At 40.2% G+C, this 27923-nt stretch overlaps 1 protein-coding gene across 1 annotated transcript in view; it reads right to left on the bottom strand.

Moving 5' to 3' along the window:
• Positions 1-27923, bottom strand: part of fndc3ba (fibronectin type III domain containing 3Ba) — a 161805-nt gene that overhangs the window by 111718 nt on the left and 22164 nt on the right. Inside the window, exons 2-3 of the mRNA XM_079819095.1 lie at positions 13635-13782; positions 11022-11097 (exon numbers count right to left, since the gene is read on the bottom strand). Coding sequence (XP_079675221.1) covers positions 11022-11097; positions 13635-13754 — 196 coding nt within the window. The 5' untranslated portion in view covers positions 13755-13782. The remainder of the gene's footprint in view (positions 1-11021; positions 11098-13634; positions 13783-27923) is intronic.

A 27923-nucleotide genomic window follows, 5' to 3' on the forward strand; every position in this document is an offset into this window, starting at 1 on the left:
TTCAGAGAGCCATGTCTATCGCTGGCTCCGGTACAGACCACAGACTCCTCAGCTGGAGCAGAGCAGAGCGGGTCGGGACAGACATGGCACAGCACCACACCAACCATACTCAACTCATATACGCCACCGAGGAGGAACGAGCGAGATCCAAATGAAAGTAGCCCGACTGATTAGTATTAAAAGGCCTGTCTGACTTTTTTTGTGAGTGTAAAGTACAGACTGCCAGCCACTGAAGCAGGAAGTAAAGGAGATAGAGGGAGGTAGACAGAGAGGGAGAGGGATTTCAGGAGCCCTGATATAGCAGAGCCACGTCAGCAGGAAACAAAACTGCTGCCAGGTCGCACTCAAGCTGTCTGGAGCAGACTGCCTACGGAGAGAAAGAGAGAGAAAGAGAGAGAGAGATGAGTGAGCAAAGGAATATTACTGTAGAACGAGGACTAGACTCCCAGTGAGACAGTGAGAATGCAGAAAGGCGTGAGGAGAGATTAAAAACAGAAGACGGGACACAAGCGTCTGGCTGAGGGGAAGCAGAGGGGAGGAGAAAGCTGAGGAAAAGGTGGGGCGAGTTGCTGACAGACTTGAGAAGTTCAGTTCACTTTGAGAATTGAGAACAGCCAACCCAGTTCCGTTAAAAACCCCTTTATTTCAGAGGAACATTAGCAATCGTTCTTGGAAGAGCCACATCTGGCCTCCTAAACCTTTTAGACAGATGTTAAGTTCCTGAGAAGGAGAAAATGAGTAAGAAAATGTGCATCATCTCGGATATTTGACATTCAAAATCATGTTAAAACTGACTAATCCTGACTAAGACTTCACTGGACACCTGGAAGGCACTACACAAAGGATGTCAGAGAGCACTACCTAAACATGATGATGAGAATGGTGCATCAAAAAGAAAAGAAAAAAAACAAGGGATTGCGCAAATGATGCACTGTCACGCAATCCCACACAACCACAAGTTGACTAAAATGTCAAACTGTTGCTGCAACTTACTCTGACATAGGCATCCATTGACAAATGAGACCTTCAAAGAAAAAAGTACATCATGCTAATAATGACACACATTTTAATTACAAACATACGAGAGAGAAGAAACACACCCAGGTAACCCAACCTACTGCACATATGAAATGAATCAGATATACACACACACACACACAACAGAAACATCTTGCATCTACACAAAATAATGTCAAATGCACAAATTAACTTGAATTAAGTTACTTGCTAGTCAGAATGTGCAAGTTACGTTGTCAATACGCTCTGTCTGTAACACATTTAAACAGACAATAAATAACTACAGCTAAAGAATTTACAGCAATGTAGTACAAAAGTGTATTTGTAATATATTTTAGGAAATTGTTACATTTAGATCCATTGATAAATGTTCAAATGAGATAAAATGTCTCAATATTTGCATTTGCACTGAATTAATTGTACACTTTCATCAACAAAAATGTTATTTTCGTCTCAACTTAAATTACACAATCATCAATTACACTGAAATCTGCATTCTATTTAATCAAAATAGAGTAAAAACGGTAATAGTTAAATATTACATAAAATTATGAAAACAACTTCTCTTTTAAAATATTTTAAAATGCAATTTATTCCCTGTGATGGTAAAGCTGAATATTCAGTAGCCATTATTTAAGAAATCATTCTAATATGATGATTTGCTGCTCAAGAAACATAATAATAATTATTATATTATTATTATTATTATTATCATCATCATCAATGTTGAAAAAAGTTGTGCTGCTTAATATTTTTGTGGAATAATTGTTTTAGGATTCTTTGAGGAATAGACTTAACTTTTGATTAATTGAATGTGTGACAATGTGTCCTACTCGACACTTTTGGTTAAGTCAAATTGTAATATTGACCAAAAATGTATGAATATGACATTAAATATTGAATCAATTTAAAGTATATTTCACCCAAACACTATATGACAAAAAAGAACAAAACCAATTATGTTTTAAACTAAACCCAACATTTTCCACACTCTTCCAAACTCCTACCAATCAAATGGACATTCCTGAAAGGACCTAAAAGTTCAGGTCACAAGCACAGGAAGGCACTTCCAGACGTGCAACCCTTCCTTCTTGCATTCTGATCCTCATCACACCAACTACCCTGATGCCATGCCAAGACACAGCTAAAAAAAATTAAAAAAAAAATCACAGAACCTCACATTCTTTCCTGATGAAATCTAGTTTCCATGTAGGGTTTGGTCCTGAACTCCTGTACTCCAATATTTGGTTATGATATTGGAATGATCTGCAAGGAACATTTTTAGGTTACATTGTGCTGAAAGTGCAAAGATCTAAAGAGGCTATAGACCTGATGTGTTCACGCTCTTTCCCTTCTTCTCCCTCGCTCAGCTCTGAGAGGGTGTGTCTGAGGAATGGGCAGCAGAGCTTTAATCTTCTGCCAAGCCTGTGAGGAACATCTGGAATAAGCCGGGCAAATCGTCTCGGGCCGTGCCTCTCTGGCCACAGTCACCGGGCCCTGTCCAAATGAACCCTCTCACCCCACCCTGTTCTCCTCGCTTGAGCTTGGGCCAGTAGACAGGAGGAATTCTCTCAATTCGCCTGCCCTTGATCTCTCTCAGGGAATCTGCTTTTCTCCATGAGCCATCGCTGAGTCAAACAGACCTTTTTGGTCGGAAATTGAAGTTATCAAATACACGTGCCAAATGTGTGTCCGTGTTTATTCTAGATCTTTATCAGACCTAAGAAAATAAGATCTGAGATCACGTTCTTCAGATGACATATCTGAGCTTGTGCACCTTCTAGTTCGGGAGGCATATCGCTCTCCCTTTCTAGGATTGAACACTTTACAAAATTCATGTATCAGGTGTCATGAAATAGAATAATACATGCTCTAAAGAAGTTGTTTATTGTCAACACTAAATTTAAAAATATACCGGTACTATATTTCATTGTTAAATCATGTTCAAGACAACCTGTGGTGAAAATCAAGTTATGTTGTTTGTGTGTCTATGAGACAAACCATGTGCAAATTCATAAGTCAACACCATTGCTGAGTATTCATTACTATGCTGCGAAGCCAGGTTTTCAGGTATATTTTTCTGTTGATATGAAAAATCGTGTACATTTCTCAATATAGCGGGTGAATTATGTATATTATGTATATTATGTATATTACGATGTTATGATGAACTATTTGCCTTTCTCCATTGACGTTCTATGATGTTCAAAGCGTTTATAAGGATTCTGATTTTTAAAGGCAGACTGAGATGAAGATGCTGACATAGTTTGGGTAACATTAGCAACATATTATTAGCTGTTTGATAACGTAGTCAAGCAAAAGGCTAATCATATTAATTACCGTTATGTGTCCGACGTTATTAAGAGCAATGCTATTGTGCAGCGTTTACTACAGTAACTTGAATAAAGTTAAGCGAGTGAATCTCTGAGCTTGTGCGAGTGAGTGGAGGCGGGGAGAATTTGCATATTCATGGGTCCGTGTATACTAAATGAAATAAGGGTGTTACATATAAGCTATTTTAAGGGCATGAAGACAGTTTTGGTGATCAGATGAGTTTTAAGGGATACAATTATTGACTACAAGGGGACTTTATTATTTAAATTTAAAGGAACACGCCGACTTTTTGGGACTTTATCTTATTCACCATATCCCCCAGAGTTAGATAAGTCCATACATACCATTCTCATCTCGGTGCGTGCCATAACTCTGTCTGACGCACCCACCGCTAGCCTAGCTTAGCACAAAGACTGGAGGTAAATGGCTCCAGCTAGCCTACTGCTCAATAATTGTCAAAATAACGGCAACATTTTTCTATTTACATGTTGTGATGTGTATAGTTACATTGTGTACTAATATCATTGCACCGCTGCACTCATGGTACGGCTCAAAGTTCCTTGATCATTACACAGGAATGATAGTATAGTTCCTAGCCATATCAGTCTAGAAAATCGCAACTTTTCATTTTCCGTCGGTCTTAGTACACGATGTAACGATACACATCACAACATGTAAATAGGAAAATGTTGGCGTTATTTTGTCACTTATTGAGCAGTAGGCTAACTGGAGCCATTTACCTCCAGTCTTTGTGCTAAGCTATGCTAGTAGTGAGTGTGTCAGACCGAGTTATGGCACGCACCGAGATGAGAATGGTATGTATGGACTTATCTAACTCTGGGGGATATGGTGAATAAGCTAAAGTCCCAAAAAGTTGCCGTGTTCCTTTAACTTAAATGTTCAAATGTATATGTAGAAATTAACATTTAAGAATTTTCATGCTTGCACTTGCAGTAAATAAATGTCAACATAAACATATAGAACTGTATTGTAAAATGTTGAACTGTGCGCGTAATCCAGGTCTCTGGAGATCTGGTGGTCACCATCCAGCAAAGCAAACTCGCATATTCAGACAAATATGCACAGTCGCCTTTGCCTTCTGGAAAACAAATCATTCACATATTTCACAGCTCCTACTGAGATGAGTCATTTCTCCCCTCAAGCACTTTTAATGTTTTTAAATGTACTTTTAAAAACCATTCAAAAGCTCAGGGCTGCTAACTAAAAGGTAGCCGGTTCGATATCCACAAGGAGCGATCATCATTGTGCCCTTGAGCAAAGCACTTAACCCACGTTTCTCCAGGGGGTATTCACCCTTTAGTAACCTATAAGTGTACTATAAAATACTTATTAAAAAATGCTTGCTAAATGACTACTTACTGATTTGCTTCCATCTGCTTTAGAAGGATTGTTCTAGGTTCAACATGGAAATAAGCTGAACAATATAATATATATTGTTAATAAATATTTTTTGAGCTGTGAATTTTCAAATGTATAATAATTATAATAATATAGACAAATCTTGTTAATAGAGCTTGCATTAAACCTGGATTATTCTTTTTAACTCTTTCCTCGACAGTTTTTTTTTTTAAGTTGTCAGCCACTGCCAGCATTTTCACACAATTTTCATGGCCCCCAGAATATAATATTATATCATAAATGATGGAAATTCCTGTTAATAATCAGATTCTCCTTCAGAGAGTTATACTTCATCAACACGTGCTATAGCACATCACCTGAGTGTCTTCTCCAGCTGACCTATTATCTAACGCTAGACCTGTCTCTCAGGCGACGAGGCTGCCAAACATAAATAGAAGCCCAGCTGCTTTGTGGACATAGATAAATAAACCCTAAAGGAGAAACTGTAACACACTTTCACCTCTGTTAAACCTCTGTAGGAGACAGGAAAGCTGCCTCCAGGGCAACAATATGGATTCTGTATAGTATCAGCCCATTAACCTCCGATTTGTTTTAGCAGAGTGCAATAATAAGCACACGGACTTCTGACAAGGAAGATCATTAATCAATTATGAAAAGACTGCAGTTGGTGAAGTCAGCGGGAATAGCGATTGCTCATTTGGGATGTGTCTCTTAGATGTGCACAAGGGTGAGACCTAGAGGGATGTGCATTTTACAAATTTCTACTACTTGAGTACTCGACAGACACTGTAAATCAAACAAGCACATCGCTGTTGCCCAGGTACTCGAGTCCATTCCTACTCAGTGGAGCCTGTGGCATGAAATGTCTGCCTCTCCGTCTCGGTGCTTTGTGGGAGTACGGTAAGCTGAGAAAGTCACTCACTTCACGCCACAATAGGCATTCATGGGGCTTTTCTAAAGATAGCTAATGACCTTCAGTCACTGTAGATACAGTCCGATGGCAAGGACAAGAACACTTTTGTCCTCTTTCGGTCAGAGAAAGCAACATGTCTCTCTTGCTCATTTTTCGTTTTTCTTTTTCTGGACAATATTGACTCCCATGGGCTCCTGACAAATTCATTCAGCATGTTTAATTTTCGATATGCTTTCCGAGGCATAAATGAAATCTTTTTGGTGTGTGTTGTGCAGAAAATCAGATTCAGCGCTTGCTGACAACGCTTTTGCCGTGCATCATTGCTAAATTACGGTGCGCAGATGAGAATAATGTGCTCTCAGCAAAAGCTGTAATTACACCAGAGAAACATTTCTCCATGGCTCCTCAGAGCAGAAACAATAAAACACATTTAATTACACAAACATACTCACAGTACAGACAGATACTGGGTCTTTTTGTGTAATTTCATCATGTTGGCCTGAAGAGGACTTACAAGCTTATTCAACTGTAAAATCTTAATTCAGCTGCCAAGAAAGCACTGCAAAATCAATGTGTACTAGTGATTTTATGTTCATAATTGATGAGATGCATTATGTCCCCAATTTATTATCATTTTACACATGTACAGTTGTCCCATGTACAACAATGTGGTACTGTAGGAAACACTTAAGTTTGGGGGCGCTAGTGAGCAGGTTATGGGAACGGTTGTTTCGGTGACAAGCAAGCAACTTTCTACACCTGTGAAACAACTTTGCTTTTCTGATGATCTAGGCCACACAGGCTATTAGATTATGTTAACCTGGTATCTTTGTATATGTAACACCCACTTTTTACCACCAGATCTGATCAAATTCGATAAAATCCAGCAATGTCCTACATTTCTTGACAGTAAAAGTGACATGATGTGGAGGCCAAGTATGGTAACCCATCCTCTGCATTTAAGTTAGTGAACACACACACACACACACACACACACACACATTAGGAGCAGTGAGTAGTGAACACACGCACACACACACCCGGAGCAGTGGGCAGCCGTTTTGCTGCAGCTCCCGGGTAGCAAATGGGGTTAGGCGCCTTGCTCTATGACACCTCAGTCATTTCCTGGTGGTATTAAGAATCGAATAACCTCCCTCCCTCTGACCCCCCTGAAGGCTATTGTGTAATTCACACCCTGGTAACAGGAAGAAAAACAAAAAAATTATCAGTAGATAGTGAGGAAAGAAGGAAAACAAATGAGAAAGCTTAATGTCTGTCCAAAAGCATAAAAATGGCTTGCTCATCACTGCCTGGTCCTTAAATAAAATTACAAACAGGAAGTGCCCACAGATGGATGGATCACCTCTTTAAAATGGATCCAGTGTCCCCAGTTAACCCCAAAACTCTCACTTTATCTGCTCATGGCCCACTAGGCCTTCATAAACACGATTTGATAGGTTAGTCAAAACACAACCGAGCTCCTCCTCAGAGGGGAAATGCAGGAGATAACAAATTCATACACTGCCCTGACCTCGGAACAAACCCCCCCCCCCCCCCCCAAAAAAAGGGGGGGGGGGGCGGCGCAAACAGAAAAACAAAACAGTCAACAACCAACCCAGGACAGACTGAACTCAAACAGCAGGACTGCTCACCATTTGCAAAAGTGTGGGAAAGCAGCACGAAGCGGCCTTACTGCCGAGAAAGGACAACGAGTTGTTAAGCAGTCCCCTGAAAGGTCACCCTGTTTAAACAAGACAAAGATTACAGTTCAACCTCTTCCACTCTAATTAGCAGCGATAGGAGCGGGTTGGAACTCAAGTAAACATAGGACTCTGAGCGCCGTAATGACCTGCCGCTCAGCCAAAAAACTTAAAGACCAACAACGGCACCTGGCAGGCAAAGGGTTAAGATTAAGAAAGTTGGGTTAAAAAGCTGAGGCTTAACGTGCTAAAAATAACAGCACAACATTCATCCAAGCGAGTCAAAAATAGGAGGTGAGTGGGATCTCCGTGTGGGAAGAGAGGAAAATGTGCTGTTTTTGCAACGCAAGATGATGATGAGGGAGGACAGAAAGCGACCAATAAGAACAGAGAATCCTTAATTATAAAATTCTTCCCAACAGCCTCCTCTTTCCACTTTTCCACTATCCTACTTTTTCAGAGGCCTAGAGTCAGATTACGTGACTATGACTGAGACGCAAACTCTCATATTGAAAAGGACAGTTCACCGAAAATCTATCATTTATTTACCTGTCATTCTGTATAACACAACAGTCAATGCGGTCCAATGTTGCGGTTGTTTTGGACCACATTGACTTTCATAACTTGGACAAATTCAGTTCAAATGTTTCTCAAATTCTTCTTTTGTGTGACGCTGAAACAAGTGAGTAAATGATGACAGAATGATCATGATTTTTAAGTGAACGATCACTCTAAATGAAACCTTTTGACTTCCAATGCGATTTTGGCTCAAGCTTTTCCCAAACGTTTTCTCTGTGCGTTCTGTGTTGCCAGCGGTCCACGGGCTAAACAGTGGTTACTTTATATAAAATCCTAAATCTAGGCTTCTGCTCTGAGGTTTGCATAATGACAAAGAAGCCTCTCTGTAAAAAGCAGCTACTTCAGAGCCTCTGCTTCAGTCGACACTTCTAATTAAACCCAGTGACCTTTTCTGTAAACATGTGCGTTTGAAATGCCCCTCTCCTCCGTGCACCACACCTTGTCCTCGTTGTTACGCTGGCTTATTTTTCCTTGCTTTTTTTCAACGCTGCGATGTTATAAGCCGTGCCTTTTCACTAAGCGTCGGATGTGCTAGTGTGCTTCTGTCCAACACAATGGCACGACCTGAAAGGCTTGACCTAAGTACTTCCTTCTTGTTTTTAACCTTTTACAGGGAGAGGTTAAAGCCAAGTACAGTCATTAATTACAGCATTGATGCTTTTCTTATAGGAGGAACTGGTTTGACAAAAATGCAGCAACAGGGACACTCAATCTGGCGGAGACTACAATGGATGAAAGATAATGCATTGACGCCACAAGAAAGAGCTATTGGTGAATCACAGGTGAAGACTTAAAAGTTGATGAACACAAAGGCACATTTTGAAAGCGAGCAGGGCCTGTGCTATGGCCTGCGACCTGTTGTTTTATTCTTGTGTCAACACATGTTGCTGCCAAGCCCTGCAGAGCCCCGTTACTGCTGCCTATCACAACAGTGTGCCCTTCACGGCCAAAAAACGGCCCATCCACCCTGATTTCCACTTACCTCCGCAATCTGAGGATCACTTCTGAGCAAGGAAATCAATGTTACAAGCGACAGTGTATTCTTATGGGACTGATTTTGCCTGCAGCGAGACGCAGGTTGTTGAAAGTCAGAGTGGATGTGTTTACAGGTATACTGTAACTCAAAATCCGGAGTGGATTTCCATTTGTTTCTTGGTGACCCAATACCAAATGCTTGATGTTATGGCTTCTTCTGAATCGATTTCAAAAACGTAAACTAACTTGCCAATGTCTAAACGCAATAATTATTGATTATCTTGATTGTATAGAACAGTTGTATAAAAGCAATAATCATACTCACAAAAGTCTTTCAGCATGACTGAATCTTAATCTCTCTTATCGAGCCTCTAAATATATTATATACACACACGGTGCAAGAAAAATATGTGAACCACTTGCAAAATCTGTGAAAATGTGAATATTTTTAACACAATAAAAGAGATCATACAAATGCATGTTTTTTTTTATTTAGTACTGTCCTGAATAAGATATTTTACATAATTTTGGTTTTTTTTTTTTACATAGTCCACATTCTTCAGTTTTCCAGCATCTTTTGCATATTTGAACCCTCTTCAGCAGTGACTGTATGATTTTTAGATCCATCTTTTCAGACCGAGGACAATTGAGGGACTCAAACACAACTATTAAAAAAAGGTTGAAACATTCACTGATGCTCCAGAAGAAAAACACAATGCATTAAGAGCTGGGGGTGAAAACTTTTGAGCAGGATGAAGAGGTCCAAATGTTTCTTATTTTGTTTAAATATAATTTTTTCATTTAGTACTGCCCTTCAGAAGCAACAGAATATACAGAAATGTTTCCCAGAAGATATTTCAAATTCAAATATGCAAAAGATGCTGGAAAACTGAAGAATGTGCAGAACCTGGAGGATTTTTCTGAAGAACATTGGGCAGTTTAACTGGGGCAGTTTAAACAAGGGACTAGTGAACAACCATCACAACAAAAAAAAAACAGCCGTGAATCATCCAGGGAACGACACACAGTATTGAGAATTAATGGTTCACAAACTTTTGAACGGGGTTATTTTAATAAATTCAGCTATTTTTTTGTCTTGTGGACTATATGTAAAAAAAAAATATGTAAAATATCTTATACAGGACAGTACTAAATAAAAAATAACATGCATTTTGTATGATCTCTTATTTTGTTAAAATTATTCACATTTTCACAGATTCTGCAAGTGGTTCACATACTTTTTCTTGCCACTGTATATTGTATTCAAATGTATGTAATTTGTTTTTGATGTCAAAGCTGTATTTTCAGCCATCATTAATCCTCAGTGTCACATTATCCTTCAGAAATCATTTGAATATGCTGATTTTGGCGTTCAAGAAATATTTCTTCTTATTATCAATGTTGAAAACAGTTGTGCTGCTTAAAATTTATCGTAACCGCGTTCTATTTTTTTCACGATTCTTTGAAGAACTTCAAAAGAACAGCAATTGAATGCATCCTTCATGGATAAAAGTATTATTTAATTAATTACTATTAAAAAAATCTTCATGACCCCAAAATGTTGGTGTCGATGAAGCTATATTTCAGGCGTACTGATGGGGCTCATTCATGCCTTTTCAACAGAAAGTTTTACTGCAAATTTCCTTCTGGTACATTCTGGTACAAGAACGTTCTGCAACTTCTTAAACTAATGTTCCTTACCGAGAGCGGTCCTTATCTGCACAGCTGTTCAGAGAACTCAACCGCAGCGTGTGCAAACAATCCATCTTGTCCATCGTTAATTAGCTACAAAGACACTGAATGTTAAAGAAGAGGGGTAATGAAACAAAGAGGCTTTGTAATCTGCCATTGTACACTCTGCCTTTTATATCCTCAGAAGCATGCCAGTCGTGGCCCTGCGCCCGTCCTCTCATCGGTTTACACCAGCTCCAAATCCAATAACACACCAGTCATGGTTTCGATTAGCTAGCAAAACACCACGCAAACAGAAACAGAGGGAACAACGTTTTTGCACCATCCTCGAACGCATAGCATATACGCAAACTCGAAAACAATTCCAGAAACTAGCTCCAGAGACGGCAGGTAGGAGGAACCTGTTGCACGAGACGGGAAGCACAACATACCTTGAATGCATTGCAGGGATCCATCCTCTGCTCTGATGGTGAAGGTCTCTCCAGGGTTGACTTGCACAAGGATCACCTGCGAAAACAAGTGGAAATCAGACAGGCGTGTAACTCGAAACTTCTGACACAAGGCCAAAGTTTTGTCCACAAACACAATCCGAGAGGGAGAGAGAGAAAAAGTTGCAAATCCTCAAAATGCATTAATCCATAACGTTAAAATGATCCATGGAACATTTAGTGAACTACAGTCAACGCAACTGCCAAGACAGCAAATATGACGCAACCAGATGTTGTGAAACCAGATGTGAAACCCCCTTGAAACGGTCCGGTCATCATGCCATCTTTTGCTCCAGGCTGCTTACCATCATGTTTTCAGCGCACAGGTTGTTGAGAGTGCAAACGTGCCTGTAGATGTGAAAAAGTTGGCACGCCATGTCGCACGAGCCCCGGGTTTCCTCACAGCCCTTATGGTGGAGTGTCAGGCGGACCTCCCATCTCCCTGCTCTAGCCCTGGAGATCTGGGCACCTACTTCCTGCCTCCACACACACACACACACACACTGTCTGCTGCTGCTGCTGTTGCTATGGGAACGACGGCATGCACTGAAGAGTCAAGCCGGCTTTCCAGAGGAAAACCTTGTGTTCAAACCCCCTCCCTTTCCCAGCACACACCTAATGCAGATAAAGGATTCTCCTGACGCGCAACGTCACCCGAATGCAAATGAACACCGGCACGACCTTACGCAAACAGTGCACCTTTGCAAATCAGGCTGACATCGGATCATGTGGGCAGTCGAATGTAATAATGAATCAATCAAGGGTGCCGGACACATACTGACAACTTGGGTCATGCCCGGGAAGGTTGTGCCATCTTTTTCAGTGATGCAGAGAAACGTGACTGTGGCTGAATCCAAAGCACTTCACTTCACCTTCACTATCTGCTGCAGACGCCCTTTTCCTTATCTCTCAAGGGTCTGATTCCCTTTCCGCTCTGGCCGGAGGAAAAGCGGCCGGGGCGCTGTATCTGCAGCACCTGGAGAAGAGATCAGAACAGACTGATCCGCTCTGATAATGCAGATCTACGGAGAGATGTGCGAGGGAAATGTGAAGCATGCCCGAGGGCTCAGTGCGCTCCTTGAATGTCTAATTTAAGATGACTGCAATGTTCCTCATTGACCAAAATACTGACCTGGCTAAGAATGGATGTTTCTGGCCCCGTTTTACATCAGGAATTAGTGAGAATTGTTGGGGGGTAATTTGCTAAATCTAACCTGCAGTGCCAGAGCTAGTCAACTTTTCACTTTCAACTCTCAAACTACTTGTGAACTTTTCCGTGAGCACAGTATAAAACCACAGAAAACTGCTCTTGAACTTGAAATTAACTTTTATTTTTGCAATGTTCCTCTTTAAAAAGTGAAGTGCATTTTATGTGCCAGCGACACCAAACGGAACTGAACATATAAGACGGGTTTCTTTTAAACACTGATTGATGTCCGTTGTCTGGCTATCACCAGACCAAGCTCAATCTTTTAAGATTGAACATTGGTCTGGGGAGTCTGCTCTGTATTTTCTACTGCACAAGAGGTGTGATCAACGGGCATAGTTCAAATGACACTGTACGCAATTGGATAGTCCTTCAACCAATCAGACCATCGATCCATTGCTTCTCTATCCGTCATTGTGTTAAACCCACCAATAGCGCGCCAGGTGGATAAGCCAGTTTGTGATTGGTCCCTGCAAATTAGTAACAAAAGCAGGATTGAAATATGTACAGGTTTCCAGCCTGAGCTGCAGGGCGAAATCAAATCGCCGGCAGATCGGGCTGGGTTTACCCAGTCTAGGATGTCTGCTATTTGTCAGATAATCCTGTCCCAAACTCATGCCATTGGTTGAGTCAGTGTTGCTATATTGAATCATTTGCAGAACAAAAAGTTTAATAAATGGGTTAAATATTGTCATTATAAAGCCAAATGTGACTGAAATGTATTATATGGAAAAATGTTAATGCATATCTTTTCTCTAATTAATTATAATTTAAATATTACAATTAATCAATTGATAAGTCTGTGTTATTTATTTATTTTTATACATTTTCATAAAAAAAAATCTTTTGGAAAATCTGTTGGAAATTGTTTGCACCGGTTTCTTCTCACCACCATCATCTTTAGCATGATCAATTCCTAAAGTTGCTTTGAAACAGTATTGGAAATATTTCAACAATTCATGAAAATGTTTTGAAAATATGAATATGAAAAGAACTTTTCAAGTGATCTTCATTTAAAACGTTTTACTTCAGGTTTTTGGATCCAGTGCAATGACAATATAGAATTCAGTTATTTAATACAGAAAATTATTTGATACTGATTATTTCAAAATTATTTTTACTTTTCTACATGCATACTTTTATACGTTGTTGGAATGGGATCATCTTATTTAGAGGTCCATCATAGCATCAACAACTTTAAAAATCCCTGGTCTATGAATGCGGAGCTTGTATATGCATTTATATGTATGCATCAGGCGGAGGCATTTATCCAAAGCGACTTTGAATAAATTGCATTCAAGGTATGCATTAAAAATTCATGCACCGTCCGGAGTAACGCTCACGCTCACCTGTTGCGATCCATCCCCATTAACATTAATCATGTGCGGCATCATGGCCACCTCCCCGTTCAATAGTGGTGGCGGCAGGTCCAGCGGAATCTGGTCTGTCATCATCATTGTGACGTACATTCATGGAGAACTTTCCTGGACTGCCTTTCTGTGAGAAGACAGAGAGAAACAATGTCATGAAACTGAAAAATGAAGAATAAGAGCTGCAAAATAATGCCATATGATCTCAAGCTTGCAAACACACCCTCTTTGGCTGCCCTGGTTTTGTTCTGTGAGAAAGATGGACGTGTTCATGTATTTGAGATGATTTCACAATCTTTGGTTAGTGTGTGACATTTGAGTGACTGGGCTAAAGCATAAATCGAGGGAAGATGCAGAGTTGCACCACAGTGACTCAGCAGGCAACTGAAGCCAACCGTGGAGCACAGCAGTGTCATTGTGAGCTGGACGGCCCGAGGGAAGATCTCCTAAATGAGAAGAGAGTGGACTCCCACCCCCTAGAGTTTGAGTTTTCAAACGTGTATAGCGTTCTTGAGTGATTTCACCGCTAATGATGAACTTGGTTTTGATAAAATAGCATTTGCGCAAGTCTGTAATGATCCACCGATTTTAGTACAGCGTGACTGATCCAATGAAGGAGAGGGGAAAGAGTTTGGGGAATAAAAAGGTGACCGGGTCAATGAAGGATGAAGCAAAGGAACAGACGCACAATTTCTTATTTATTTTGGATGCAAGGCCACCCATTTGCAACATAAAAACACGTGTAAACAGTACCACCACTGTAAGAGGCGCAACATGTGGCAGAGCCCGCGGGACCAGAATGCAACCCCCTCAATGTCTCTATCCCTCCCTTCCTCATCAAGAAGCCACAGGACATGCTCAGAGAGACAGAGAAAGAGAATTTCTGACTTCATCAGACCCTTGCACATGATTTACCACAAGGCAAAAAAATAAAAATACTACGCCTCATAAGGACTGAAAGTAGAGGAAGGACGTTTTAAAGGGATAGTTCACCCAAAAATGGTGACAGAATTTGATCATTTACTCAGCCTTATGCCACTCCAAACCTGTAAGACTTTCTTTCTATTGTGGAACACAAAAGACGATGTTCCGGAAAATGTTTAATCTGTTTTTGTCCATACAATAAACGTCAGTTAAAGAAAGACAGTCATACAGTTAGAAAGTCATACAGGTTTTATACATTATACATATTTGCTGTGTCAAGTCAAGCATACTTTGATACAGCAAATATGCAGTAGATTTATCAAAAGTGACAGTAAAGACTTAATAAATGCTGTTCTCTTGAGATTTCTATTCATCAACAAATCCCCAAAATTTTCAATTTTGATAATAGCAGCAAATCAGCATATTAGAATAATTTCTGAAGACTGGGGAAATGGCTGCTGAAAAGTCATAAATATTATTAAAATAGAAAACAGTCAAATTTTAATACATTTCACAATATTATGTGCATGTAAAAAATAAAAACCCGGCAAAAGCAGAGACATAAATCTACAGTTATCTGGCAGCAGTTGGTTCACTTCAAATGAGAGGTGCAAACAGAAGACATTATAAATGTTTGTGGACACAGGACAGCAAAAATCTGATGATTTGTACATGTGTAATAATGTGGTCCATCCACACGCTTATTGCATCTCCATTCTGTTTTACTTTCCAACCATCCTTCATTACCTTTTGCCCACTCCTCATGCTCTGTGTTTATGCAGTGCATCAGGTGAGATTGACATGTCAAAACAAGAGTAAACAGATTAAACAGATGGTGACCTCCTTTAGGCCCAGTCACGATTGTAGCCTTTCATGATGATGCTGTCCCACAGACACATGTCTCTAATTGCAGTGAGGAGAACAGAATGTGGCTCTGGACTGGAAATGCAGGAAGATCAACCTGGAATGATCCATCTCGCATCTGGTATTCTAGCAGAGTGGAGACTACCAGTAATGTCCAGAGAGCCAGAAGGACCTAGACAACAAAACTGCCTTTACTATCTGATTCTCTACGGCATTCTGCACTGCCATTCATCTCAATGTGACGAATCACTCTGAAGCCACAGGAAAATGAAGTCCTGAAAACACTCACTGGCTGATGACACCACATCAGAGCACACAGTCCAAAATCCTACACTAGCGACTATTCTGAGCTGACATTAAGAGGCAATAGACCAATAGTTTTTGTTTTGTTTTTATTTGAAAAAGAAATTAAATATTTTATTAACCAATGATGCATTAATTGATGACAGTAAAGACAGTAATTGATGCAAAAATGTTGTTATTTTGAACTTTTTTATCATGTTTCCACAAAAATATTAAGCAGCACAACCGTTTTCAACATTGATGATACACTGCCAAAAATGTATGCACCTCTTGACGGAAATACATGTTGTGATGTTATTTCCATCAAGCGGTGCATCTATTTTTGGTGAAGATCTTGTATTGAGAATGCAAGAGTCAAGCACTGTGTAAAGTCTCCTCCAGCACATCCCAAAGACTTTCAATGAATTTAAGGTCTGGACAATTAATGTGTGAAAATGATTCTTCATGCTCCCTCCCAACCGTTCTTTCACAATTTGAGCCTCAGGAATCTTGACATTGTCATGCTGGAATATGGCCATAATGTATTGTTTGGTTGTGGTTGTTTAAGAAATGAAAATCAACACACTCCATCAATAGGGTTAGAAGAACTGTTGCCAAACACAACATCATTATCGGACCTTTTTTGGGGTGCAGTGATAAGTGATTTTTTTGTTTGTTTTGGGGTTCAGGTAAGTTTCTTGAGCACCAAATCAGCAACATTTTTCTTCAACAGTACTGTTTGTACTATAAATAGAAAAAAACTGAAGAATATTTGTATGATATACGATAAGCAGATAAGCTTGAGATTGATGTCATCAGGGAACTGCTGTGCAAGGGTTCAGCATAAAACACAGTAATTGACAAAGAAATAAAAAAGATGCTCCCATTGGAGAGAGCAGGTTAGTGTGGATGGATAGGAAAGTTGGATTCTGAATGTGTCGGAACTATAAACAGACCAAATTCACTGTGAAATACACCATCATACATGAAATAGAGAAAGGAGGAGAGAGACAGACAGACAGGCCAACAGACGGCCACACACAGCGAAAAAACCCTACAGCTAACCAGAAATAATTAATGACCTTTTAAGAGCCGCCAAGCCACAGTCCCAGAGAGCTCAGCTGAGGGGAAGACTCTGAGAGAGTGAGAGAGAGAGAGAGAGAGAGAGATGGATGGAAAACAGCAAGAAAGAGATAGCAAAAAAGACAGAACGAAATGGAAATGAGTTTAAATGACTAAACAAATGCCATCTGAGTTAATTCAGTCAGCTGTCGGTCGTGAAGAGTGGTCCTGATGCAGTTGGGGTCTCAGGCGACAGGTTAAAGTGCTGGGCGGTTAGGCTGAGATTAGTTCAGTTGAGCGGCCCATGCTGAGCTGCTTTGATGCCTGGATCCCTCCTGCTTTAGCAGCTAATGGGACGTATGCTAAGCCTCGGCCTCTCACCCACCAAAAGCTATAATTAGGTTTTCCATTGAAACTGAAGCCTGCATTTATTTTAGGATTTGTACAACTTACAGTGGAAACTTACAATGAGATGGATATGGGTTGTGATAGCTTAATGGCTGTGTTTACAGAAATTCCGGACTAATATTTCAGAAACGTTGTAGCCTTTTTATCTCTGTTTCTGTTCTCCGGCTGGTATGATTGCAGTTATGACTATGGATTTTCATTGCGAAGGTTGTTCCGACAGTAAAATCCTTGAGGTTTCCTCCTCTTCGAAAGAATGCCTGATTAATAAGGTGTTGATTCCAAAAGACGATAAAAAGTTAAATTGAAAAATTCCTTCAAGGATAGGCCGCAACAATCGGGCGCTTGTTCGCTGGGGCTGAGGGAAACAGTGGCATGAGAGACAGCCTTGTGTGAAGAAGCCAGGCTTGCTGCTGGAAGCGAAAACTGAGGACTGCCTTTCGAATCTAACAGAGGACGTAAAAGACGATAATTCACTGAGGTGTCACCTCATCTGCCAGTCGGGACCAAAGAGGCCCAGCTGAGCTTAAACTAGGAGCCCCGAGTCTGTGAAACCTTTCCATTCAGCTATCTGACCTCCACCACCTTCACATACCTAGAAGTCAACAGTTGTTCATGCAAAGATAAAATAAAAAATAAAATACAATTAAATACACAAAGTCTGTATGTACACAGACAGGAGTCTCATGATTGGATGTATGAATGAGATTGGCCTTCTGGCTACTCTCTGTTCATTACCTCATTTTCACAGTAATTTCCCTCCACAATTTGAGAAACAAAAAGCAGCTCTGTTTGCAGCTCTCACTTTCTTGTGCAGTCTGCCACACAGGCTCCTCCACCTTCTCTTTCTCTGAGGCTGGCTTGATTAATTTATTTAAAAAATCCCTGAGTAATACCAAAGCCTATTAAACTTGAGAAACAAGGACTGATTAAATCCATAAGCATGTTCGTTTGTTTAATCTGCTTCCTCTGCAGCTTTCACAACACACAAGCTCTCTAATTGGCAGTTAGATTAGAGGTACTGTGGATGAAAACAGGCTGAGTATGCCTTGGGAGATCATAGCAAGAGATGTAAGCATACCTTTCACACTCATAATGCCTGATAACTTGAATCTTGAAGGGATCAACAACAGACAGTGTAAGGAGAATCAGATCAAAACAGATGAAAACTTAACTCGAAAACGAAAGTCCCACCTTTCATCTATCTGAGGCATCACACATTTTATTTTGCTTTGAAGACATTAGTTGGATGTGCCTGAAAAAATACAGTGGTTTATGCTGATGGAGGATCTATATCAGCACCTTATCGGTTATTGCAGATGTCGAAGTGGATTATTGGGTACATGTAATGATGCAGTAGCCTGACCAGCCAGACCCACATCGAGATGTTGGGTCTGGGAACTCACCATTGGCAGGGCTCAATCCGAGGGGCGGGATAAACGGTTGTCTTTCAAATTCCCCCTGCACGCAATAGGATAGCGCTACAACCAACCAGAGCAACGAAGAAGGTGAAGCGGAGCTAAACTTTCGCCGTATACGGTCGGCAAAACTCCGAACACATCTTCCTTTCTTAAGAATGACTTCAATGCCGTTCTTTGTTCTTTTCTCAAAGAAAAGCTTAACTCCAAGTCTTCCAGAGTCATGGACAAAGACGATTCGAAAGACCGCTGTTCGCCAGCTTCTTTGTTTACAAGTAGCACGCGGAACCGCCGCAACTCTGCTGTAATTATGTTAGGCCCGCCCACCGACTCTATACACGATGTGATTGGTCTGACCAGAGTTTGGTTTTTCCAGCTCGCAAGCCAACGGAGAGTTGCTAGACGACCCTGGCTGCAAATTACATTTGCTGCCGCTAGGGTGCGTCTAGATATTTAGGCTAATGATGCAGAGCTGTGCAAACAAACCTTTTAGTTTTTAGTGTTTTAATCTTTTATTAATACTGTAATCATTTATCTGCCACAGCTTAAAAGCATCAGCTAGAATTTCAATGATCAGTAAATCATTATTTAAGCTAAAGACGCTAAATTTGTAATATGACTGATGTGGTAGAAACAATCTTGACAAAAACTATTTTTAAAAATGAAACGCATGTATGAATCGTTCACAATAAGTTGTACTCAGAATTTATTATATTCAATATGTAATATATATATATATATATTTTCTCAAAGTTTTGTGTGTGCATTTGAGAAGGCTGTGAGAAGTTTTGTGCTTTGACGGAGAAGAGGAATCTTCTAGCCGAGGGCAACTTGTAATGTTGGTGGTCCCTTACCACCAGCGGCATATAAATGTTTTCATCTTTTTCCTTGTTTGAAATGCTACACTGCTCATTTCTTCCTCCTCAAATCCATCAAGAGTCCTCAGTAAGGTGTGTGTAACAGCTTAGCGCTGTTGCTAAGGGCTTCACTGGACTGTTGTGTTGTGTTTTGCTGTGTCTACCAATGGCTTCCCTTCCCTGCTAGAGTCTCCCTGTGGTGCAGAGACCAGTTCTCCAGATCCTGCGCTGGATTGCACAGGTCTAGGGGAAATACAAAAAGGAAAGGCGTTTTTTGAATGAATGCGAAGGGGATTTTTGAATGACGGGTCGTGCTTAGCCTAACCGGAGATGAATATCACTGTCTCCCATTGAGAACAAAACACACTGAGCCACTTCCTGTTCTACAGACCGTATATTTAACATTGTGCAGAACAATAAGGGAAGTACAGTATACATATGCGTGCACACACACACACACAGCCAATTCACATGGTGGGTGATTTGCCACAGCGCCTCAGTCAAGATCTTGCACTGCAAAAAAAAAAAAAAAAAATTGGTCATGCACACCCTGACTTTCCTGTTTCCTGTCAGCCTGGCGGAGAGGGCCAGCTGTGGGTCATGATTGCACAACCACGCTAACACAACTCATCTGGAGCCTAATAAAGTTAGATGCTTTCCCAAACAACTCGCACTCTTAATTCATGTACCATGCATTTTGCCAGGACGACGCATCCAAATGTTATCCCGGGACAACAACAACTCACTAACACCCTCATCACATGACATGAGATGTGGGCTAGCCACATCCACAACATTCCTCTCCCACAGGACGACGCAAGCATAGCCATCAAGACAAACGCGGAAGTTCCTGGTGGCATCAATGGAACGCAATGTTCTGCAGCAATGCTGTGGTTCAGGAATACGTCACAGGTGACAAAGAAGTCCCCGGCAACTTTCGATGGTCAAGGTTTTCAACACAGCTGTCCGTCTGTGGCTTTAGGAAGGTTGTCACAAGGCAAGAGATTTGTGGGCTGCAAGACTGAGCAAATATGGCAGCTCCCACTTTTATTTATGCATAAATATCACACAGACTAATTAAATCCTGGGCAGTCTGGGCAGCGAGGCGTGCAGTACATCCAGTCTCTGTCTGCCTGTCTCTCTCACTCTTGTCCGGTACCTCCTGTCACATGCCAGCCAGCCAGCTTCCGTAGTCTAAATGGGCGCAAAAAAAAAGGGAACAAAAGAGAAAAATAACGCTGAGGGAACAGGTCAGACAGACAGCGAGCAACAAACTGTTCCCGCCTTGTCCAAACACAATAACATGAGCCCTTTAATAACTCAGGGACTGCATCTAAATTCCTCTACTTTCAGAGTATGTAGTGGTGAATTTGATGAGGAAGAGCATTCAGAAGGTATGCAGGTGTGTAATATTGATACATTCCTGGATATACTAATCCGATCTGTGACCCCTGTGCTCCACATCTCCTTTTGGAAAGATTATGGCTTTGAATCCAATTGGTAGTTGAGCGCCCTTTTTGGGAAAAGAGAAACTAACTCCTATCTTCCTTTTCTCAGAAAAGCTGACTCTCTGTTGTGGACCACATGACTTCTCCACCAGCAGGAATTGGCTGACAGTTACAGCTATTGACAGAGGCAACAGGACACTTTGAAGTGCATAGATGGTTTTGAAAGTCCTTCCCATCCATCAGTGGGAGTCCCTCAACCTTGCAATGGTCTTGTACAAATACACAGAGAAGTAGCACGGGGGCTCCAAAGGGATAGGATCTCTTTTCCTCTTCATGCCCAACACTTCAGCGTTGAAGTACATGGAGTCATCTGTACAAGTTGACACGATTGTGGCGACTGTTGGATAAAGATGGGAAGAAGGCGGAGTAAAGGAAATTTGTTAACAGCCCGTAGAAGAGCTTGGAGAGAATCGCCAGCAAATCGGCATGGCAATGATAAAGGTGGTGGCGGTGGTGAAAGATCCCGTCTAGACTGTCGACTTGCCTATAATGATGACCACAAATTCAGTCGTTACATTTTTCAGACAAACATGAAAACCCTGCGAGTAAAGTGGAATATACTTGTGCTCAATAGCCATGTTTCAACTGTAGATCTTTCATTAAGTGTAATAAATTACAAAACGCTCTAAAAGAACTTCATGTTTACTAGCGACAATCAGGTCTTGACTTGTCATTTAAGTCAATTATTTAGTCACATGACTTGAGGCAAAGTCACATGATTGTGGTTTGATCATAAAATAAAAGGTGTTCATTATGCACATTTTGATTGCACATTGTATTTACATCATGGTGTCTCCATCCAATGGTGTGCTATGCTGGGTTTCTGGGCCTGGCTGCAACAAATCCCTCGAGCCGAGAAGAACCTTAGTTATACTTTTGTAAGGGGATTTTCACTTAACTAAAATTGATTTTTTTTTTTTGCAGCCAACTGCAGGGAGTCAGGGATGCTAACAATCTGAAAATGCTCATCAAAAGGTATGTACTGTCATTGGGTCTGACCAAAACTCTCTGGAGGGTGTGGGTGAGATGAGGAAATAATGAACAATGTCTGTCATCCCCTCATGCTCAGCAGGCTTGTTGAAGAGGACATTCAGCAACAGGATGATTCAACCATTATGTAATAGGAAGAGCTAAAGTTGGCCATTCTGTGTGCACAGCCAGGAGAACATGGACTTACTGTGACTTCTCTACCTAGAACTGCCTCTGTATAGAGTGGTGAAGGTGTGACTTCAGAACCCAGACTACTAATTCACTGCTAGTTCCTTTGAGATTTTCCTATGGGGTTTTCGATTTATGTGTAAAATAAAGCCTGTGCAGGGTGCAGGCCTTGTTAACAGACATTTACTGTAAGATAAGGACCCGACAGTAAAGTCACAATATTCAAGTAACCTTCATTCTAATGCCTAATCGGTTATCAGTTATTTCTGATAATGATTCATGTACAGTCAGACGTTCTTTGTCTCAAAATTGTTTGAGCCAATGACTAAACGGTCAACTTCATATTGTTTCTCTAAGTAGCATGAAAATGATTGGTTATTTCAATTGTGATTAAATTATATACAGAAAGAGACCAAAGAACGCTCCCTTTAAAATCGCTGGAACTCTCAATCACACAGCGAGTTTATGAGTTCTGGACTCTCGCTTAAACTCCCGTTGTAAAACAATGAATCTCTTATTTACATTGTGTTTGCACTGTTAGTTATGATGAAAGCATTTGTGAGAGTGCAGAAATGAGCAGTGACAAGATCACTGCATTCATGGCTCAATTATTCCATTATTGCCATTATTTTCTTTGAAAAAGTTAATAATTGTATTTTATTGACAAAATATTTTAGTTTGTCTTAGATCATTTTTTTTTATATAACATTTTCAGCTGTCATTTGGTCATGTTACATTGTGCCCCTCACATGTTACAACATGCCCCACCTATGGGGCCAAAACCAACACTTCACGATTAGTTAATCTCGACAGCTGAACGTAGCAAAATATTTTGAGAGAGTTCCACAGTTAATACTTATGCTGCGTTCTAGGTAGTTTTTTGAGCTCGTAAATCACGACTTCAAACCACGACTCACGGCTTTGTAGCGTTCCAGGCAAAGTCACGCCAAACTGCCTGAGCACAAGGAATTGTGGTAGCTAGATCTAAACAAAGCATGGCGGACCATACGGGGCTTAAGCTAATTTACAATAATTTCTATCACCAAAGGTGCTTACTCCTTGCTTATTTTAGGGAAACGGAGGAGAAAAAACGGTGCATAAGGCAAGAGAAGCTGTTATACCTTTTATTTTATGTTATTTGCAAAATACCGTGTATGACTTCCATAAACACCGCATCCGTAGGGGCTGTCATTGTTGTTTCGCGGGCTATGTGAAGTCAGAGCTCATAACTGGGAGTACATCGATCAAGTACAAGTTCACAGGTGGTATGTCATAGGTTTGACTGTCGTTCCAGTGCACTTTCAAGGGTAGAAGGTTGGAAAAACACAGGTTAAGATGTTGGCCAATCACAGCAGTGGGCGTTTACATTGAAGTATCCAATGTAACGCCCCTTATAACAGTGTGTTCAAATCACGGTATAAAATGGCCTTTTATTTTCTAAACTGATGATTTTTGATGTACAAATCCTACTAACATTATAAGTGCACATCAGAAAACATTTTAAAACATATTTATATATTGTTAATCATATTTTCCATGTGTTTGTAGTCATGGGGAAAATGTAAACAACACTTGTTTTTCTGTACTGAGGAAATATACACTTACGACATGTGCCTGAAGGACAATAACGCAAAGCTGAACAAGCAGAGGTGAACGAACAGAACTGAAATGGTGTTGTGTGACATTTGAATTCTCTGCTGTAATACATATCATGCATAATACAGCACAGTTATTGGATTAAAAGAGTTCATTTTCATGAATAATAAAAGCTCAGAAACTGATGATGTAGATGCATACTCTCTAGCCACGGCAGCCGTCCACCACTCCGAATTAACACATATTCCTCCCATTTCGTGACAATGGCTCAACTTCGCTTTTTAAACCAGAAGAATGAAATGGCTCAGAAAAAACAACCACCTTTCCCTTACAAATAAACATAACGAGTGCTATTGTTATTTTCATTGATGTGCAACCTGTACATTTCTGTTAACATCTCAAAAAAATGTTTTAGGGTTTCATGACCCTTTAAGAGTGTTTAAAAAAGTTCTTGTGAGGTGGTTTGTGATGGCTGCAGCCAGTGCATACTCAGTATGGGGCAAATCTTAACACGCAAAGCAGAAACGTGAGAGGGCTCATAGGCACGGAAACTTGGGTTGTTTTGTTAGTTTCAGCGCTATGGTAAACAGGGAAGCAACGGGCTCTTATTTCCACTAGCTTGTTTCTACTCTTCTGTTAAACTGCCCACAAGATAAGCTGCAAAACCAGCTCACAAGAAAAATAGAGCATCTCAACAATACATCCCAAAAAAGGTCTGACTAGATGAAGAAACCGATACCGTCAGCCAATAACCCAACATTGTGCATCCAAAGGAGGAGGAGAGGAAAATGAGGACAGATCGAAACAAAAAGGGGAAAAAATGAAAATGAGCCACAGGGAGACATGAGCTCTACCTGTAGGTATGCACCCAGCTGGCTGCAGATAGGAGCGTTTGCCAGGGCTGTCTGATATCTGCTTATTAGCTCTGTTTAATCACAGACTGCACAAAGCCACGTCGGACCCACAGCCTCAGAGAACGCCAATTACACTTTCAGACACACACAAGCAATTAATAAGATCCTCAGTAGCTGTCTGGCTCCTGCAGGCAGAAGTAACCACAGGGACAGGAGACAGGCAGAACTGAGAGGAACGCGTTGATGCTGCAAAGCTACAGAATGGATGGAAGTCAGTGACAAAGTGACCACACTTACCAAAAAAAGCACCATGGCAATACTGGTTGTTTTTTTAGATGGGAATTCAATACTATATTACCATTTGTGTGTGTTTTACTATTATTATCTAATATACTTGACACAAAAATGCTACATTTTTATAAATGTATAACTTAGAGATGCACGTCACGATATAATCGGCCACCATATCGGTATCAGCAATATATGTTCATTTTGAATGGTATCATTATCGATCGATAAGAAAATGTGGCCGGTATATTAAAGGCGATAGACAATGTATTGTTTCCTTCCGCAGAGACTTCAGATGCGCACTGTTCGCCATGATGGTTTTGAATTGTTTGAATTATGATTCAAATCACTTCGAAAGAAAAATACAGTTAAGTGCAACACGTGCAGTGCAAATCTGTCATAAAGGCTACATAAAATATAATAAAAACACTACTGTAAAAGAATGTTATGAATTCACACTGTTACAGGAAGAGTGTATACACAACTGAGTTACACCGTCATGACTAAACTTGCTAGTGCCTTCGCAGCCTTTTGTTTTGTGCAATTAAAAAGTGTAATATATATTTAATGATATTTATTTTGTGTAAATATATCTGCTTTATCTCATATAGGATGCCTTTGGTTCAAGAATTAACGCGGTAGTAAAGTGCGTCAATGATCATCTTTAGCTTCAGCGCGCGCGCAACTCAAACAGCAATGCATGACATTAATAACTATGATGGGACTGTCATATTACATAACCTTATAATGAAAACACTACTGTCCTAAAATGTTGTGAATTCTTTGGGCTTAGTTGCCATGTTTCAGCACGTTACGGGAAGAGGAGTTACACATTCTGACTAGCACATGACTTGGCTCAAGTTCCCTTGTGCATTTGCATCAACTTGTGCAGATATAAGTTGTAATATTATGTTTATGCTGTATAAATATATAATCTTGTTTGGTTGCCGGTGTTCATTTATTTCTTCAGCTTCATCGCATGCAGCTCAAACAGCAATGCTGTTATTTGAAACAGCAATATTAATTTTATGTTTTAAACGTTGATGCATTATAAATGACTAGCACTGTTATTTTTCTCGTATCATGTTCATCAACAATATGGTTTAATCAAAATCATTTCAGTATTGTCCGTGCGGAGGCTAATCCATTTTATTTATACATGGCACATGCATTTTGACTCTTTATACGCAAGTAATGTTGTCCAATTACTTGTTTGCATTATTTAGGCATTATTTTATTTATTTGTAAGGCAGTTTTTTTTGTTTTGTTTTTTTGAATAAAGAAAGTTGGCCATAGGAGTGTAAAACAAATTTTTAAACTTACTCTGGTTCAAACTATGCTACTATACGTGATATATTTATGATGAAGTGCTTGGGACAATGGTGAGACTTTTGTTTTTGTAATCAGGGCAGGCACTCAAAAATTATATATGAATTTAGATTTAGAATTATCTGCTTTCAAATATAAAGAATAATAGTATTGGCCAAAATTTTCATTTCGGTGCATCCCTTGTATAAATTACATAAAAACATAAAAACCACTTTATATGATTAAGGTTGTCATTCTGATACTATGGTGTATAGCAGAAGTACCAAGTGTTTTTAATACTCTCGCTGTTCTATAGTACTGCTATAGCGTCTTTGAATCCTACAGATTTCCTTTGTTCGTACCTGTTCAACGTTTGATGTTTCCTTTCATTTAAACTAAATGCTTCAAAAGTCTTGTAAAAAAAAAAAGAGGTTTAAAATGCAAACAAGAGTTCTTTTATCAACAGAAATGGATGAAAAGCAACCTTGAAACTCTTCATAAATAAAAGCAGGAGAGAGTGTAGTGTTCCCTCTAATGGGCTGCATGGGCTGAAATCTGCATAAAGGGAGAGAAAGGCCTATAATTTGACCTGGAACGAGTAGAAGACTAGCGTCCAGCTGCGCGGTGTTTGGGTGTTCTGGATTTGGAGAATTATGCATTTGGCCTGTTGTGGTTCAAAGTATCATTTCCAATGGCTCCATCCATTTTGAAACACCCATTTTAAAAAAACAACAACTGAGGACAGACTGAAAGAGCGAGCAAAATTTAGTTGATATTGGACCGAGGGTGATATTGAAAGATGAACTGAGGTCTAATCTGATGAAAAATATTGAGTTTGCCCATTTTGGAGCCCAAAGTCAAACGTTGAACGATGACAACAACTCACTCAATCATAGTAACAACACAGGCAGCGAGATGTTTGCCAACAAATTAAAAATGCCACTGTAGCTAGGAATAAATACACAGCTCACCATGCAGACTGAAATAATAAACTGCCAAGATCAATAATAAGACAAATGTGTAACCTAGAAGCTAGTTGTTGCTGTGTAGCCATAAATCATAAATCCAAAATGCATGGCTCTTTCAGTCTTTATGCTGAAAGGAATTTCCCGGGAAGATTCTCCACAGCCCGTACACCTCGGGCAATCGGGTTCACAACTGATGTTTTCAGAAAACCGAATAGCGACGCCATGGAAACAGCCGTCTCTCATAGCAACAGCATCTCTTTAAGGATCGACTTACCTTTTTCCAGGTCACACTGCTCAGTTTGAGGAAAATAATGAATGTTGCGATGGAGCAACACGTCAATGTGACTATAACAAGTGTTTTTGGTTTAGTATTGAGACCCATTTAACTAGGAAACAAAATCTTAACGATAAGCACGTTACCAAAATCACAGGCCATGAAAAGTGGTGCTGGTGCTTTTTAAGGCTCGAGAAAAAGAAGAGGGCACTGCACGAACAGGAAGTTCAGCTGCTGACCACAAGGCATGTTTGGGGTACACACGCACACATTCCTAAAGTGAGAGTATTCACATCAGGTACTGGAATACAGAGAGAGTCAGCAATTCTCACTGCACCCTAAAGCACAGAGCTACATCTCATTGACAAACTACCTGCCTAATACTTGACCCACAGACAAAGAGAGGTGACAGTGAGCATGAAATGTGGTAGACACCGCCTGGGGGCCCCTATTTATATTTAATCATTCAGCAGGTGCATTTATCCAAACTGACTTACAAATG

Source organism: Gobio gobio (assembly GCF_949357685.1).
Source record: "Gobio gobio genome assembly, chromosome: 6".
Classification (NCBI taxonomy): domain Eukaryota; kingdom Metazoa; phylum Chordata; class Actinopteri; order Cypriniformes; family Gobionidae; genus Gobio; species Gobio gobio.